The following is a 19,590-nucleotide window of genomic DNA, read 5'->3' on the forward strand; positions in this document are numbered from 1 at the left end:
TTTCCTTAGCTCCCAGGGAGCATGCACATCTGCTCTATCAGCAAAAGGAAACAATTTTTAAGGTAAAGCCTGATTGAATAATCTTTAAAGACCAAGTCATCTATCTTACAGTTTCCTATTAAAAGGAAAACATGATGATGATAGGGCATAATAGAAGACAGAGGAAAGAACTAAGATGAAAAAAATACATGTTCAAAATGAGGGATATCAGAACAACAAAAAGTGAAATTTACCTTGGAAGCTAGAAAGAAAAATTGAACAGAAACTGTAAAACATCCAATCAACACGAACCGTAAAGCTGAGACAAATTATACATTCTTAGTCAGAAAAGGAGTAGTTAAAAATTGTTATTCTGCCACCAATGCAGTATGTAATAATGTGTTCATAAAATGTGTATGTAATTAACATGAAACTCATGCCACTAATAAGAATACATCTCAGCGATAAACTCAAATACTTGAAAAATTAAGGTTGCATTACAGAAGTAGGAGTAAAAATACAAGAGAATTTAGGATAAATTAAAAATAGGTATGAGTAGGGAATAGTCTTAAGACTCTCTGAATCTTAACTTTCACAGTCCTTCTGAGAACTGGTCATGTCTTCCTTGCCAGTTGCAACAATACTGCTGCATTACAATGCTGCATCACTATAAATATGTGTAGGCAGAAGGGGCTGTGGTTGTTGGCCGGTGTGTTTGTCTCAAAGGTAGAACTTACTATGTATAGGGGACAGTACCATGCATGGCTCTACTTGGCATCTGAGCACAGGGTTTTATTTAGTTCCAGGTGAATGCCATCCAATGACCAGTGTTCATAGACATTTATTTCCCAGCAGGCACCACACATATGTAATCTTTTTGTGGATAACTTAAATCTTTACCAAGTCAGTCACACCTCTGCAGTGAGACCTACCTGGTGTTCAGCCCTGTGAGAGGAGCAGGGCTGCAAGGCAGATTTGCTATTTCTGAGGGCCATCACCTCGGTCCTGGGGGTAACACCTATTTCTTTCTGTTGTTCTATGCCTTAGATTTCTCTCAAACCCTGTGATCAACCCTTTCGTGCAAACAGTTATTTTTTTTTTTTCTTTAAACTCGGTTCATTTTCCTGAATGGATTTGTTTCAGTAGATTCAGTCTTGTAGGGAAAAGGGGCTGGTTAAAGAAACCCACCCTGACCCTGGAGCCCAGAACTAGGGAAAGATGGCTCAGATAAGGCCAGTGAAAGAAACAGTTTGGCTCAAATCAGAGCCATCTATGCCCCTGGCCAACTGACTTGTGAAACGAACCAATCACAGAGCAGGACAGTAGAATCCTGGCCCTGGAGCCCAGGACCAGGGAAAGAAACACAGCCTGGGTTTGGGACCTGAGCCAGAGAAATGAACACTTTATCCCCAAACCCAGAACCAAGGATACATGCCCTGACTCTGAAACTAGTGGCAAAATAACACTCTTGGTCCCTAGAATCAGAGTCAGTGAAAGAAATGTGCCCTGGCCTTAGAGGTAGTGTCAAAAAGCCAAGAAAGGCCAGTGAAAGAAACACAGTTTGGCCCTGAAATCAGGGCCATCTCTGTCTCTAGCCCACAAAACTAGCCAATCCCTGGGCAGAAAAAAAAAAAAAAAAAAAAAAAAAAAAAAAAAAAAAAAAAAAACCTAACCAATCACAGATTGACTCCCCCCAACAGGACATCCTATATAAACCGCCCTGCCTGGTCAGTTGTGAGCTGTTCTCTCCACCCTGGTAGAGGCAGCTACTTTCTTGGACTCCTCCTTCCCAAATAAATCTCTTTCTCAAAAGAGTTTTGCGTGTGAAGACCTTCATTCACTACTGCAGAAGAAGCTTGCTGAAGACATCCCTCAATAGACAGAGCAAGGAGGAACTGAACAGAAGATCCTTGCTGAGATGTCCCTCAGTGGACAGAGTTATGGAGAAGATTTGCTACATTTTTGCAATTTCTTAGGCCAGAGAAGCAGAGCTCTGCTAGGAAGCTTCCTTAAGGGGGGGCTGAGCAAAGCTCAGCTAAAGTGGCTATCCAGGAGAGAAGCAAGATTGCTACATCTGCAGGGAGACCATCCCTCATCACATCAGGTAGAGCCCGACTTTCAGTCAGGATACCCTGACTTTTCTGAACAGTCAGGATACCTTTCCCTGCTGAAGCAGTTCTAGGCCTGAATTTCCTGAAAAAAGTCAGAAAAACTTCCCCTCCAGGGTTGGGCTGCCTCTTTGCAGCTCCAGCCATCAGAGCTGTCCTAAGCAGCTCAAGGTGTTGCCTAACTCCCAGGCAGCCAGGACACCTCTCCCCAGAGTTGCAAAACTCACGTTTTGGTACCGAAATCTAGGACCAAACCCACAGAGTTGCAACAAATTTACTTACAAGGCTGAACCCCTGATGTCATTTCATAATTTTCTGGAATCCCCATTTCACCTCACACTCTGATCATTAAGTGAAAAGACCTAAAGTACTTGTCTGTTATCTTAGTTCAACATTTCCTAAGTAGATGAGTGTTAAGTTTCAGGCTAGGAACCAATTAGGCCCTGTCCACCTACAGCAGCGCCCCTCTCAAAGCTGCTATGCAAAAAAATGGCACTGCCCCCCCACACACCCACACAAGAGCCTATCAATAACAGACACTCCAAGTGACCAATTCCAGGAAAATAGCATAATTCTCACTTTCTTAAGAAATTTACAGGCTCAGGTTATGAGATTCTAAGAGACAGAGAATGACCTTGACCCATCTTTCACTCTGATAATGGGTATACCTTAACTAGGTATGCTCTTTCTCTCTCTATTCCCCACATCCTGTAAGTCCCACATTAACAAGATGCCTTCCTTTCTTCCTCACATTGCAAGCCCCACTCCCCCAGACACCCAAGTCTAGCCAGCCTGAAAACAACAGTTCACCTGACTGAAAGCTATTCCTGTAAATTACTCAGCATCCACTTAGCAAGGGAACTCTCCCTTTCTCTGACATCTGGGACCTAGCTCTCCTGGGAGCCTTCTACCTCTATCCTTGGGGGCCTGGCCTCTAAGATCCTCCAGCATGCAGTCTCTGTGGTGTTAATAAATCTCTAATCCCAAACGCAATCTGCTTCAGTGTGCTCCTTGAACCCAAACCCAGAACCTTTCTCTGAGTCGTTTTTAATTTCTCTAATTTGATAAATAATCCTTACCTTATTTTTAGCTACCTCAGCTGCCATCATTTCAATCTGACCTTCGTAGGCTTTGATGGCTTCATTCACAGCATCAAGCTGCTGTTTATTAGATGCATGTTCTCTTTTGAGCTCTTCTAGCTCCAGAGTGATTGCTTCAACTTCCTACAGAAACATGGCAGTGAAGGTTAACTGCTAGCCAAGAATTTAGCTTCAGAGATAAACATTAACAATATTCTCATTTAGTATTAAACTACCAACAAACCAAGTTGTTTCCTAAGAAGAAAAAGAAAACAGAAGCTTATTTCCCTTTAAAAATGTTTAAGTTTTATAAGGTTAGGAAACTGCATAAATTATTTCCTTTACCTTTAATTATACTAAAGCAAAGTAATAAAATTCTACATAACCTATGCACTAGTTAGCTTTATTGACAAAAGTATTTCAGCATGCAAAAACTTAGGTTTCTTGATTTTGTTTTCCAATATAGACTTTTAGTTCACTAAAAAATTATTGTGAAACTATTTAATGAAAGAATTTTAAGCTGGGTAAAAAGGCAAAATTTAGAGTGTAGACGCAAAAAAGTTCATGGCACTATTCAAAAAGCTCTGGCACTCTACAAAAGATATTAAAGGTAAGTCTACAAACCTAAGACACTTTGTAAATATAGCATGTTTTTTTCTTCAGTTTCTGACAGTGCACATCAACAAACGTAGTGATAAACAGGAACATAACCTGGTAAGACACATGCCACATCATGATTTGCTCCCGATTTGTGAGACTCTCAATTGCAGGGTTTACAGAGAACAGTGTTTGGCTTGTAAGATGCATAATTTACAATTTAAGAAGGTGCTTATTTGGAATCAGCACTAATGAGTAAGGCCAGCCAATGACATTTCCCCACCTTCCGTTCTATGCCAATTTAAAAAGACTGCCACCATTTGAAGGGAGGTTCTTACCTGTTGTTTTTCTTTCATTTTCCTGTTAGATGCATCTGCCTTTGTTTTGGCACAATCCAGTTTTTTCTGAGCATCCTTCAGTTCTTTCTCTCTTTCAGCTTCTGCATTTTTCATTTTATTCTCCAATGCTTCATACTTTTCTTCAGCTTTCTTTTGGATTTCTTTGGTGTTTTTTAATGTCTCCTCACTTTCCTCTGAATCACAAGGTAGTTAAACATGGCTAATTTAATAACACAGATAAAAGCTTATAAATCAAATTAATACAAGCATTGTGGCTGTTTTGGAAATGTAATAATGAAACATGAATCCCACTAAAAGCTGTATTTGAAATCTGTGAAATTACTTCTACTGAAAGATCACAGTTTTATTTGTGTGTGAGAGAGTGCTTTTGTTTTTAAAATGCTAAGAATGAAACTCAACCTTGCATATATAAAGCACATGGTATACTACTGAATTATGCCTCCTATCTTACAGCTCAAATCAACACTGGTGCCATACTATTTTCCATGATTTTATAGTTAGCACGAGCTTACAGTGATTCTATCTACTTATGGCCACCAAGCAGCCTTCTATGATGAGAAGGACGATGAGAACATGTTTAGATTGAACATGTTTAGTTTGCTTATTAAACATAAGCAAACAAGGAAAAATGGATAGTCTCCTATCATGTGTGACCTCAGTCAGGGCTAGGACCCGTTATGCAAATGTAATTCCAGAAGCTAACACTGGACAATTTTCCATTACTTTTTAGTACAGAATAAAATATTAGTAGAAAAATGCACATGCAGATTTTTGTCACAATAAATGACAAAAACAAAACAAACTGCTATATACAATCAAATTATAATGAAGAGGGAAAATAAATGTAGAACACTTCAGGAAAGCATCGAAACATGTTCAAGAATTAGCTGTGTGAGATTTCTGAGACCTTATGAGAAAGCTCCAAGTAAACAAGATAAGAGTTTAGTAATCCCTGTTCCTCCATAACATGGGTTCTTCTTAGAATGTGCTTTTGTGCCCCTTCCAGGTGTAATAATAGGAGTGAGTTTTACTTTAGATTACCCATCATCTTACCTATTACTATTCAGAATGATGTTTCCAAGCATGGATTGTCCTCCTGACTGCATACAGTGTGAACTAATGTGACCTTACCCTCCTGACTGTATAGAGCCCAAACTTGTGACTTTTGCTCACCTGACCTTGCTTAAGCCTCAAGAATACTCTCAGACTATAAATTGTCTGAATAAAGTTAGCTATTGTATGAGAGTTTAGCTTGCCTCATTTTTAGGAACACTCTCCTAGGCAACAGGTAAGTAGCTATAAATTGCATTGTACTGAACATTAAATACTTTTGTATGTAAACAATGGGAGAAAACAACTTACAGGAAAAATGGGCAAATAGAAAGCTTACAGGAATAGAAACATAAAGCTCTAATAAAAAAAGTATCCCAAACCTTAATGATGAGCGAAATGCAAATTAAATCCTAGCTTGAATGCTATGCCACCTTTTCACAACTGTAAGATTAGAGAATCCTAAAATGTCTGGAAAAGAACTTAAAGAAATGAAGATTTTTCCCATATTGATGTAAGTGAATATTGGTAAAAAGGAGACAAATTTTGGTGTTGCATAATAAAGACAAGGATGATCACACCCTAAGTCCTAAAAGTCCCACACTTGAACTTGTCCTGCAGAAAAATGCCCACATGTGCTCGAACTCTTTAAATCTTCTGAGTACCAGGGAGAGAAGAGGAGAGCAGCACAGAGATTAGGCACAGCGGGCATCTCACCAATGGTTTTTTTAAGGGCATCTAATTCTTCTTGTTGTTTATGATAAGAGCTTTGCTGAAGTTTGGTTTGCAACAAATCTCCCTCCTCTGTCTTCATCTCCCATTGCTGTTTCAGTTGCCGATACCTTAAAAAGACAAGTTTATAAATCTCCTTGGCATTTGAGACATGCATTCAAACTTGAGGCTCTTACCTGAAATAAACTCATATATAATACAAATAAAATGAACTCACGTAAAATAAATAGAACGACATACCAATGGTTAGCATGGAAAGCTATCACTGCAGGTAAACTGTAAATGATCAAATAACTATTCTCAAAATACCCTTAATTTCAGAAAACACTAAAAGTAATCTTTGAATAAATTAAATTTAAATGTATAAATATACCTATAAATACCTATACACAATCACTAATTACTATAAAAATAAAATTAATGACAATTACATAAAAATCCCCCAAAACTGGCACCTACTTATTAGTTCCCATTTGCAAATGTCAGCAGTAATAATGCTACCCACTCTTCATAGGGAAACTGACAGCTTAAGAAGTCGTGTATTCACCTTAAGCATCTGTAATATGCATTTTATCAATGCTATACTTCTACCCATGTTCTGGCTCCTTATCTCTTTACAAAGTATTTAGCTAGCTCAGTTGCAATGAAATTTCAAGTTCATATAAATTCACAACACACACTAGTCACTAGAAATTCATGAGCTTTGAGGAGAAAAGGATTAACCCAAATATAAACACTCTTGAGTATTCTTACTTGAAACTGCTTGACAGTAAATAAAAGAGCACTTTCTACTCCAAGTCATTAAAAAAATGTTAACACAGAAATTTTGAAGAAAACCATACCCATGTTCTGACACAATATACAAGAATGGCTTTTGCTGATTCTCACATTTCTGAATTTTCAAAACCAGTTTGTTTTACCTCAGTGCTATCGTTAGTCACTAACCAAGTCTGAAGAATAATCTCCTGCACCTGAAAGAAATGAGAACCGCGAAGCCCAAAGCACTACAAACTCATCAGCACCTCGATAGAGCTTCCACAGAACAGAAAAACTTTGTTGCATCTTTTTCACGGAAAAACAATTCAGTTGTTCTACAACCAATTAAGGTAAATGAAGATGTGGAGGAAAAATGGGTATTTTCATATTGGAATGGCCACTCTAATGGAATCTGAAGATCTCTTCCATATATACAGAGGATCTCAAGTCTTGGTACAATTTTAAACTTCAAAAATTGAATGCTAATGACTTACACAAATTTAGATTTACTTTACCTTCATTCAGTATCGTAAATTCTAAACAGAGTGTTTTTTATCAATCCCTGTTTATCATTTTCAGAGGGAATGGGAAAATTACAATTACATTTTAAACAATGCTTATAAGTTTGCAGCACTCAGTGCTGAAGCTTTATGGCAAGCACAGACTTTGAGGTGACTATAGGGCCATTTACACACTATTAAGATGTTTGCTTTGCTCAGTAGTTGTATTTAGAAAAGCTGTTCATGGTCATCCTACCAAAATTTCAGTACCTCCTATTTCCCACTTCCTTTCCAGATTTACCTTTTGCTTTATAGAACTATTTAACATACTTTTTACCAATTTATGTTTTTTTCTGAGATATAAAAACCAGGAAAGCAGAAATATTTTAGTCACTTTTCATATGAAGAGTATCTGGCCCATACAAAGCACTCAATCAATATGTATTTGAGTATATAATGCCAAGAGAAACAGAGGTGAAATTTATGATCTCAATTTTGGAAAAAAATCTGATAACTGAATTATAAACAAGTGAAGTTCAAAAGTAGACATGCATGCCAGGCATGATGGCACAACTTTAACTCCAGCACGTGAAAGGCAAAGCCAAGTGGATCTCTGAGTTCTGGTCAGCTAGTTACATCATATGGTGATATTTTATTTGTACTGAAATGTGATTTTTATTTGTATGTTAATAAATAAAGTTGCCTGGGGATCAGAGCTAAAAGCTAGCCATTTAGCAGAAGTCCGGTGTTGGTGGCACACGCCCTTAATTCTATCACATGGCAGGCAGTCTCTGTGTGTTCAAGGACACAGCCAAGCGGTGACCAGAACCTTTAATCTCAGTACGAACCATAGAGACCTGGAGGTCTGTATAGGCAGGCATTGACGAGGAAGTCATGTGGTTGTGTTTAGAACCAATGAGAAGGCAGAACAGAAAGGCAATAAAAAGATAGGACACAGGAAGAAGGTCTCTCTCTCTCAGGGGAAGGACAACAGCAAGTGGTAAGCTAAAGTGGTCTTAGCTCTTGGCTACTGCTCTGATCTCTGGGCTTTTAACTCTGCATTTGGCTCTGTGTTTCTTATTTAGTAAGACCATTTAGAATTTCACCTACAAAATCATGAGACCGTCTCAAAAAACAAACAAACAAATCCAAAGTATACATGACTATCCTACACCTACATAAAAGAAACACTCTAAGAGAACATTCCTGGGCACATACTCAGAATCTACCATAGATATTTGCACATCCACGTTTTATTGCTGTTTTATTTACAACAGCAAGGAAATAGAAACAACCTCGACGTCCACCCATGTGATGTATATATACAATAGAATTTTATTCAGCCATAAAAAATGAAATTATAAAATTTATAAGCAAATTGATGGACCTGGAAATATTAAGTGAGGTGACTCAGGATCACAGAGATAAATACTCCAGTGTCTCCTATGTAGATTCTAACTTCTATGTATGTGTATTATGTGAGGACTTGGGATGTGTGTCATGGGACTATGAATGGTTCCAAGAGGATGGAAAACAAGGTTTTAAGGAAAGTGTGCTGAAGAATAACAGACTACAGGTGACATGAATGTGGAAGGGGAATACTCAGGACAGAAGAGTACACATAAGGAGTGGGTCAGAGATGGGGGTGAGGACTTTGTGGGGAGAAAGATGGGCAGAACCACCAAAACAAAGTATGAATGAAAGTGCCATAAAAAAACCTGCTACATAGTATACTAATAAAAAATAGAATAATTTTTCTCTTACTCTCTGACATGAACTTGTCTACCTACCTACTCCTCAGGCAACACAATGATCTCAGTATTGAAGGACAGACAGAGTACTGCTCACTTAGTGCTGACACCTGATCAAGGCTACTATACTGAGGAAATTCAAATCAAGATCTCAAGTATCCTCTGGAGTCAATCCAGAGTATCCAAGCATTCCCCACCAAGCCCGGGGGGACACCGATGCCACGGAATTTTTCAAGAAAAGAGGTGTTTTGTTTTTTTTTCCTATTTGCTTAATTAGACTCTGTTAACTTCTTCTAACAAAGACATTCTTTTAAATCAGAAAAAAAGTGGATGAAAAATTACTCAAAATTTACTCTAAAACTAAAAATAAAGTCAATTTCTAATAATTTTCTATCCCACAGAACATGTGTAGCTTAGTCCAGCAGAAGTCTTACTTTTCAGCAACGTTTTTAAGACCCGCTAATTCCTCTTCTAGAGCATGTAGTTCATTCTCCTTGATCCTCAGCTCATCTTGAACACCTTTGAGTTCTTGAAACTTGGTTAAAATAGAAGCTGCCTGGGATCTAGCACCTGGATGGAAGCAAATTAACAGAGGTTTTGGAGATTATGTTAACACACGTTTACTAAACATTCTTTTCTAAGGGAGTTATCCTAGAAATGATGCGAAATCAAATCTTCCGGGGAACGAAAGACGAAAAGGAATCTATTCCATTAACCAAAGAAGAAACTGACCAAAAAAAAACCTCCCAAAACCTTGGTAGATGTCAAAGTTTATTGACTCAAAATAACCACTGCCCTACCTATTGGGTCTATCTTGCTAAGGCAAATTTTCCACTCCAGACATTGAACTTAGTCATGTAATTTGTTCTGACCAATGAAAGGAAAACAAACTCCCCTGAACATCAGTATATAATTCACCATTTGCCCTAAGGAAAGCATACTGAAAAGAGGATTTCTTCAGACTGAGTTACAGTATGAGAACAGGGACCAGAGGCAACTGACCTGTAGTAATTGTAATATAACTGAAATAAACTAGCTCAAGCTAGTAGAGCTATTATATACCACCTCATAACTTGTCATAGGCTCTGAAGATGCAGCAAAACCATCAGAATCAACTGCCTTCACATACTTGTACTTATCCAGCAATGACAGCTTGAGATACTACACTAACAAGGAAGCTCTGTAGGTTTGATGAAAGGATGCGAAGGTTAATTAACAATGCCATTAGAGCTAATAAATACAGTATCATTTTATATGCCACTTCTTAAACAGAAACTCCAAGTACATCTGAATCAATTAAATCTCAAGAATTTCTTCTGCTTGAGATATTTAAAAATATTTAGTTTCTCTTCCATGCAGATAGTACTCATGTGATAATGTATTGAGGAGTGTGACACTTGATCACTTAATTAATTCACCTGGCCTACAAAGACATAAGTCTTTGGCTGGAGAAATGACTCTGTGGTTAACAGTGTTTCCTGCTCTTCCAGAGGAATAGAGTTCAGTTCCTAGCACCCAAGTCGGGCAGCTCACAACTAACTACATGCTCCTGGGGATCTTGTGCCCGCTTCTGGCCTGACACACAAACACAAACACTCACATTATCAGACATATCAGTAACAACAAATCTTACTAAAGAACATTTAAAAAGATATTAAAATGGGTTAAGAACACAAGTTGCAACCCAACTGCTAGGATTCCAAATCCAAACTTTGCAAATTACTAAGTTACTTAACTAGTGCTTTTTTAAATTTCTGCAACTGCACATTAGTGATGATAATATATTCCTATCTTAAGGTTGTTATAAGGATTAATTATGTATTTAAGGCTCATAGAATAGACTTTATAGAATATACTATACATGTATAATCCAATTACTATTTGTGATTATTGAGCCCCTGAAAAGCAGCTAGTACAAGTAAGAAAATTACTCTCATTTTATCAAATGTGATAAAAATGTGAGTCAATGTGGCTAGTGGCCACTGTACTAGACAACATTGTCTTCAATATTTCTGACACAGAATAAATACTATTTATTGTTGTTATATTATTTGGGACACAGCATTAGAACATAATCATTGTGTGAGTTATTAAATTTGCTAAAAAAATGGGTAGTTAGGCTAAGAAATTACAAAATTAAAAAAAAAGTCCTTTTCTTTGTGACTGCAACTGAGCAAAAAGTATACACAAGCAAGACTATACTAACATCACCACCTCAGTGACTGGAACAGCTTAAGCACAAACAGGGGCAAGCTGTAGAGGAAGAAGCTACTGAGTTAATCCAAGATAGTGTCATAAGCCACTGGAGGGCTGGACACTACTCTTTTTTTAAAAAAAAACTGGGAGATAGAGACAGAGAGGAATCGCTACAGAGGCACAAACTGTTTACCACAGAACTGTTACACAAGCGCATACACAACATACCTCCACTCAATGTCCCATGAGGATCAAATACATCACCCCCAAGAGTTACAGTTCGAGTCATTATCCTTTTATCAAAGGCCACTTTTTTGGCATTATCCATATTGTTACAAACAAATGTTGTTCCAAAGACAAATTCCATTGCTTTCTGAAGTTCTGGTTTGTATTCAACCAAGGAAAGAGCTACATGAACGTTGTTAGGACCAACCTGCAGGAAAACAAAATATGTACCACAGGACATACTATTTTCTTTGAAGTATTATTATATAAACTAGTAAGATCTGCTACAATACATATTTAAATCATATATACCTACTATTAATTTTTTATTTAAAATATAACTTCAAACACTGAAAGATCTATTACTAACTAAAACAGTTTTAAGTACAAAGTGCTATCAGTTTCTATCAAGAAGGCAATACCAAGTTTGCACATCTACGTGGGCTATATAAATACAACTATCTCTTCATTAGCACACTTACACAAAGTGTCTTGTTTCAATTATTAGTAATCTGTCTGTTTCAGTGAATGCTTTTTTATTCAAACTGTACGAGAGCAGCCACTTTGAAATGACAGAAATAAACACTGAAAGAATAAAAAGGCAGGGCAAGCCCCAGTCTTCCATCCCAACCCATGGCCTCTTCCTGAACTGTTCACAATGTCCAACTTTCCCATCTTTTTACAAGAACCAAGCATTGCTATGGCAACAGCAAAGCACAGCAACAGCTGTTGTTCAGGTTTATCTTCTGAGGCAGCAGACACCATTAAACAGGCCTGGCTACAAACTCTAAGGAAGTACCTCTGCCGGTGTGGGAAATTCCAGCTCCTAAACCAGGGCTGAACTACAGGCAAATTAAGTGTATGAACATCACTTACACAAACTAACCTAAACAAGCACTTTTAACCTCAAGGACATTTTGAAATTTTCTCAGTAATACTAAATACACTGGCTGTCTGCTCAGTACCTTAACTACAAGTTCTATTTCTGGGTTTCACCTAATTTTTTCAACTCAAACACTTATAATAACTGCTCACTAACAAGCTAATTTTGTTGATACATGTCATTAGCTTCATGTTTTTAATCAGCATTCAACACCCATGTAGGGGTCTTGAGAGACAGCTGTTGAGAACACTGGCTGTTCTTCCAAAGCACAGTTCAGTTCTCAGCACCCACAACAGGAAGCTTGGAACCCCAGCTCCAGGGGATCCAACATCCTCTTCTGGCCTCCAAGAGCACGGGCATATGACATACAGTCACACATATACATAAGTAAAACAAATAATATTGTCCTGGAACCAGATCTGTAGACTAGGCTGACCCTGAACTCAGAGATCCACCTGCCTCTACCTGCCAAGTGCTGGGATTAAAGGCATGTGCTACCACTGCCCGACAGAAAATCTTTTAAAAATAAAAATGCATGGGAAATTTAAAATGTATTTCCTTGTACACATCTATTTTTTTACTAGCAGATACACTATAATAGGGCTACCTCATCAGTTGATTGGAATTCAACATGAGTATGCCCCTTACAATTAGTGTTTCCTAATATTAAAAGAGATTAAACATTTAATTAAGACAAAACGAGACTTACAAGATTCTGAGCGACCCTCAGAGTTTCAGGAGCAATACATCTGGCTGAAATTTTATTGAGAGGGATTATTGTGTATCGACGCTTCAATTCCCCCTTTTCTAGCAGCTTCTTACCAGTAACCTAAAAACATACATTTGAAATTTGAAGAAAAATTACTAATGGTAACTAAAAACAGCAAAATGGAAATGTATAGAAGTTTAGGAATACATTATCAAATATATCTAAGGTATGTTTATCTCAAAGAAGCAGACTTTTAAAGTATATAAAACAGATTATAATTCAGCCTTACTAAAGGAGATGCTGACCTTTGTGAACATTTTGAATGAACTTGGGAGGTGTTTTTGCTAAGTAATGTAAGTCAGGAAAAATATCGCACAATGCCGTGTGCACACAGAATCCTAGAAGGAAAAACTGTGACAGAGTAGACCAGAAGGTGAGAAGTAGCATGGAGGAGGGCAGACGCATAGACGCAGGGAGATACATATTTGTAATTTGAAAAGTTGAATGAATCTAGAGATAAAATGTATAGGATGCCTTCTTCTGGCCTCTGCAGGTACCCACACATATGTGATGCTTGTGCAGACACATAACACACACAAATTAAAGCTAAAAAATCAAATATAAGATGATGGACTCTGGTTAATTTACAAGAACAGGAATAGTGGGAACTAATAAATATAGATAAATCCAATGTGACAGTAGTAGGAAAATTGGCATTCAGATTCCTTTACAAATTTAAATATAAATTTGCAAAGCAAAACAGAAAATGAAAAATAAATTGGAATTAACGTCATCAAAAAATCATTAACTGATTAATTCCATTATATGATTAAGCGGCTTGGAGTTAAAAAAAACTTAAAAAGCACTAAATTTTTCTAGTAGTATATGAATTTTCAGGCTAAATATTAATTTTTAAATTTTCTTTAATTCAAATTAATTTACCTCTGTGTCTACTACAACATTGTAGAGTCGTTCTCCAGCTACCAATTCCAAAGCTGTGGCGGCAGAATTATCTTTTACACTTATCAGGGAAGCTACAAGTCCTTTCACACAATTCCTATTCCAGTTCTTCTCTGGATCCCTAAAAACAGAGAAATTACCAAAAATTAATTTCAGGTAAATATTGTAGTACCTTAGTTAAGACCTCTAAACAAACAAATTAGTAGTTTTACAAAAGCCAAAATTTAAAAATGTCAGCTACTTTTTGAAAAGTAAAATATTTCAGTAAGTTAAAACACGTTTATTGTTTAAATTATAATTATGTGCACGCATGTGTCTATGTGGGGGTAAATGCATGTGAGTGCAATTTTTTATGGAGGCCAGAAGAGGGTGCTGCATGCCTAAGAGTTGGAGGTAAGCCCCCCTCACCAATGTGGGTGATGAAAACAGAACCTGGGACCTCTGAAAAAGCAGTGTGTTCCCTTAAACACTAAGCCATCTTTCCAGTCCCTTTCAGCCCATTTTCAATGTAATGAAAACAACTTTGGTGTTCTAATCTCTCTACTACAATTATGATTAGGACTGCCATAACAAGGCTGGAGCTGGAGCTCAGGGGTTGGCTCCCTCCCATGCCTGACACCCAGGATTCAATGTTCAGTACTGCATTGGAAAAAGATGAAAACTGAACAAAGATCCCATGTAGTGAAACAAACTGGAAGATGCAACAGTGATTCGAGACACCTGTGAAGGCAGTCTGAGCAGAGGGAGACTAAATCACCCCATCTGCCTTAAGATGAGTAATATCAGTTGCTATTATTTTCACAAGAATCCCCCACACCCAACATTTGATGTACATCAATTAATATTTAAGGAAAAAATACGAAATAAAGAAATGTAACTTAAAAATCATGTGAAAAATTTCCACGTTGCCTTCCAGTGTAAGTAAAACTGTGTGTGGGTTATTTACTATTTGAAAATGTATGGTTTAAATCTCTTACTTGTATGCAAACCGAAGGTTGGGAAATCTGGCCAAGAGAGCTTCGTAAGTTCCTTTCAGATTACTGATGTCTCGAGAGAGCTGCCTGTGCTTTTCCAGAAGCCTTTCCTCTTTGTTTTCTGAGGGGTAATCACAAGGAGCTTGAAAGCAAGTCTTAAAAACATTACCACTTAAGGCAAGTAGGGCTTCAGCCTCTCCTTCTGAAGTACTCAAGGAGCAAAATGTAAATCTCTAGCTAATACTAAGGAAAAGGCAGGTGTACTACTAAATTCCTATCAAGCATCAAATGGACATGTTTCCAACTTCAAAATCATACAATTTTCAATCCAAGAAACAACATATAACTGAATGCCTACTGGAGTGAAAACAGATAAATGCCAGTTTTAAACTTTCATGGGATCAAGCAAGAAATATCAAAAATTAACTGGATTATTTTAGATAATTTCATTGTATTTATAAACACTTCTCTAATGTCTGTGAGTAGGTTAAAAAAACCTTATTTCCTTTGTTTGTTTCTATGCATAAAAACCTCCTAATGATTTGACCTTAAATCACTTAAGACAAACCTTCATAATTTAGTTTCTTCATTTCAGTTTCAAGTTTTTCCTTAGCTTTCTTTACAGCTTCAAAAGCTTCTTGATCCTTCTTGTAGCCACTATCCATCTTCCTAACTTCTGCTTGCTTACTCTTTAGTTCTTGTTGGGCATGTTTCAACTTCATCTGCGCCTGTGACAGAAGGGTGTAACAGACTATGAAGGCAGACAGCCTTAGCAACTAAACAGTTAGACATTCAAATTAATTTAACATGGCGACATCAGAACTGAAAATAGAACTGGGTAGTTTCCTGGATTAATACTCAAAAAGGGAGTCATTTCTCTGTATTCTTGTCTTAAAAACATTACTATGAGTAATTTAGTACAAAAGTGCTTTTACTATTCATAAAGTATGACATTATTAACAAAGTTGAGAAATTTGATGAGAGTAACTCTCAGTAGCTACTTAAAAATACACCCGACGGTTGCATACCACTATTTGGATCTCTTCCTTTTCAACTCATGTGTTTCTAACCTTATTTGCATATCTTTGTGAATCCTGTCTGTCAACAGCAAAGAAGCTGAACAAGACAATCCGGAAAAGGGAAGGTACACTAACAGAAATGTAACGCCAAAAGTCTGATATTGAATGGTGACAGATTCATTTTTACTAATTTCTTCAGAGGAAGTTTATAAAAAAAAAAATTTAAAACTTATAGTATTGAGTTCTTACAAACTTCATGCCTGTCATTTCTGAGTAAAAAATACAAATATCTGCAAATACAAATGTTTTAAACTGATTAGAATTAATTAATTAATAAAACAAATGTTTCCAAGTAAATCTTTTCAAGGTGGCCCCTTCACTTAATAAAAAAGCATTCATGCATAATTCCAAGCACTGCTACAAACAGCAAAGCATTTATCGAATTACAGCTCTTGACAACCAAAGGTTACCAATATTTAACAATGAACAAAGTGAGATGGAGATTAGACATGTACATTTAAAAAAAAAAAACCTTCACATTCAACTAATTATTTTCAAGATTTTGTAGCAACCCAAAGCATACTTGTGAAAAGCAGCTTCTCACACACTGCAGCCGTCCCCACCCATGCTCAGTGTCTGCATGTACCTGTTTGGCCTCGGTCTGAGCTTTACTTATGTCGTTTTTACAGGTTATCATCTGACCGGCCAGAGTGGCTTCCGCTCCATCTTCATTACTGGACAAGCCAGCAGAAACAGCATTGAAGTGCTGCTGTGCAGCGGCCAAGGCTTCAGCATCTTTATGACTTGCTTCTTGAAAGCTGTGCAGCCCATCTGTTATCTTTTTAACTTCTTTTTCCTTTGCTGCTAATGTTTTAGAGTCCTTTGGGGAAAATGTTAAAATGAAAAATATTTTTTAAAAAAATTCAATTTACTTGGTTATTAAAGTTCATAGCATTTTGAGGGGGCATAATAAAAAACGTATTTTAACTGTCATCACTTCAAATTCTTACTCTGTAACTCACTGTTTTGGGTATGTGACACCTATATAATATTTTCTTTCCATATGGGACAATAAATCCAAGAGAAAACGGGATAAAGTTACTACATATTAAATAAATCACTTAAGAAAGCTAAAAGTCAGTTCTGAAATCTATAAAAGTAAAACAATAGCCACCCCACACCAAGCTTCAAAATTTTAGGATTAAGAAAATATATACAAAAATATTTTACACAGAGGCATAAGATTCAAGCACTGCAGAATAAGTACTGCTAACACTTAACACCTTTTAAGGAATATTAATTAGATATCTCACAGTAGACAAGATACCAACTTAGGAAAAAAAATCTTATTTACATAAACATGGCTAGATATTTTGGGCCACTTGATTATTTGTGATTCATCTAATATTTACTAGGTACTTACTATATACTGGATACTGTTCCACGACTTTAAAAGACACAGATTAAACCCTATGTTTAAGGAGTCTATATTCTAAGGCAGAAAATATGGTAAAATAAGGGAAGGTCAGGAGACATGAAGTAGTAGAAGCCACTATTTTAGGAACAAAAACCTGTATGGCATGACATTTGAGCAGAAGTCTACATGAAGGCTGGACATGTCAATAGTCAGTACCGTACTGGAGACAGGACTTTGAGTAACTGTGGTTGGAGTAGAGAGAATATAAAAGGAACCAGATGTCATAGTGTGAAGCATACAGGAGGCTATGATAAACATCTAACTGAATCAGATATGACTTTGAAATGTTTGATATTAGACAACTTATATTTTAGTTTCTGTAAAGAACAAACTATAGAGTGGCTAGAGTAAAAGCAGAGCAACTAATAAGCTAGTACTGCAATAGCCCCAACTGGAAGTAATAGCTCAAGTGAACTTTCAGTGATGGACGCAAGATCGCGATCAACTTGAGGCTTTCTGGCCTAATTAATGAATAGTGTGGTCGTATCATTTACTGATGTGGGAAATTCAGCATCGGTGGGAAAAATTTATGACTTCCATTGCGGATATGGTAAGTTTATACACTTTGTTAGTTACTCAGGTAAAAATACTAAGTGCTGGAAAAACGAAAACATAATTAAAGGACAATTCTCCAGATAGCTTTGAACTGACCCAGTTCATTCCCCACTTAGATGAAGTTCTTAAAAATAACTGCAGAATGTGCTGGTAATGCAACTTCCCAAGGCTGTGTTCTAATCCCTTTCCCCTGTTAGGAATATATCCTTTAATGCTTTAACACAGCCTCTCACATCACTCTAGGTAAATCCCACTTCACTCAGTGTGTAAGTCTCTTATCAGGGTGCTTCCTGAGGTCCCACAGTTGCAGGTCAAATGGATATACACAGATGCGACTCCATTCACCCATGACAACTTTCCAGGGTCATGTGGGAAAGGCCCGCAATATAATCCCGGCTCCTACATAATCACCACCTGTAGGGAAGAAATGAATCTGCTTCCCATAACTTGCTGTGTCACTGCCAGGCTGGTAACCAGTGCACAGCGAATGAATATGCTTCACAAAACTGGGGATCCCGTTAGCTTTACTGAAAAAGTAAAAGTGGCTTTAGCCCGATAAGCAGTACAGAGTAGACATGTCTCTCACAGTTTATGGACACAGACATGGCCTGACATTTTAGGGAGAAAGACACAGTAAACTGGAACTAGGCTACTCTCTCCATAAAGTAATGAGCTGGCTACACACATCTGATGTAGAGGGGTGTGTGTGTGGGGGGGGGTGTACAAATATGGGAGTTCAGCACAAGATCCAGTTTGGGGAAAATGTAACTTCACATCCCAAAGGTTAGAATTCTCAGGAAGAAGGTTACAGGCCCTGAGCCATGTGAGAGGGAAGTAACACACAGTATAGCCTCCAGAGAAACAGACTACCTAGAAGAGAGACAGAGAAAGGTTAAGGAAGATTTTTTTTTTTTCTTGGTATTTTTTTGAGATAGGGTTTCTCTGTGTAGTTTTGGTGACTGTCCTGGATCTCGCTCTGTAGACCAAGCTGGCCTCGAACTCACAGAGATCCGCCTGGCTCTGCCTCCCGAGTGCTGGGACTAAAGGCGTGCGCCACCACCGCCTGGCAAAATATAAGATTTATTTATTTATTTATTTATTATGTATACAATGTTCTGCCTGCATGTATGCTTACAGGCCAGAAGAGGGCGCCAGATCTCATTACAGATGGTTGTGAGCCATCATGTGGTTGCTGGGAATTGAACTCAGGACCTCTGGAAGAGCAGCCACTGCTCTTAACCTCTGAGCCATCTCTCCAGCTAAGGAAGATTTATACAGCCTGCTAAGGTATCTGTTTGTTAAAGGGCTACTGCAGACCCACAGGGCTGTTCTGGTAGTTCACCTCAACAATCAACTGTAGTGGGTAGCCATTCCAGCATGGATCTGGAAGTTCCAACCCCCATTGAGACTTGGGCAACTGTCACACCTACAAGGCGGGGCCAAGGGAGGCGCCTGGGGACCTGAGATCTGGATCGGAGAGCGCTCTCGGTTGCGGACCCTGGATGGTGGAGGTGGCCCAAGCAGAGCTCCAGAGAACACCGATGGACTGCGATACACTTTCCCCAGACCCCACGACCTACCTATCCCTTAATTTGTAAGTTACGCCATTAAATAAATCTTCTTTTAACTACGTGGAGTGGCCTTAATAATTTCACCAATAATCAACTGATGAGATCTAGAA

General features: G+C 37.7%; 1 protein-coding gene across 2 annotated transcripts in view; it reads right to left on the reverse strand.

The window, feature by feature from the left end:
• Window positions 1-19,590, reverse strand: part of Smc2 (structural maintenance of chromosomes 2) — a 52,621-nt gene that overhangs the window by 17,198 nt on the left and 15,833 nt on the right. For both annotated transcript variants that reach the window (XM_052716928.1, XM_052716927.1), the window contains exons 10-19: window positions 16,524-16,757; window positions 15,427-15,586; window positions 14,862-14,979; window positions 13,867-14,005; window positions 12,925-13,044; window positions 11,336-11,540; window positions 9,346-9,481; window positions 5,890-6,014; window positions 4,102-4,295; window positions 3,167-3,310 (exon numbers count right to left, since the gene is read on the reverse strand). In XM_052716928.1, the coding sequence (XP_052572888.1) occupies window positions 3,167-3,310; window positions 4,102-4,295; window positions 5,890-6,014; window positions 9,346-9,481; window positions 11,336-11,540; window positions 12,925-13,044; window positions 13,867-14,005; window positions 14,862-14,979; window positions 15,427-15,586; window positions 16,524-16,757 (1,575 nt within the window). The remainder of the gene's footprint in view (window positions 1-3,166; window positions 3,311-4,101; window positions 4,296-5,889; window positions 6,015-9,345; window positions 9,482-11,335; window positions 11,541-12,924; window positions 13,045-13,866; window positions 14,006-14,861; window positions 14,980-15,426; window positions 15,587-16,523; window positions 16,758-19,590) is intronic.

This window comes from Peromyscus californicus, unplaced genomic scaffold, assembly GCF_007827085.1.
Source record: "Peromyscus californicus insignis strain IS unplaced genomic scaffold, ASM782708v3 Scaffold_5__1_contigs__length_169319896, whole genome shotgun sequence".
NCBI lineage: Eukaryota > Metazoa > Chordata > Mammalia > Rodentia > Cricetidae > Peromyscus > Peromyscus californicus.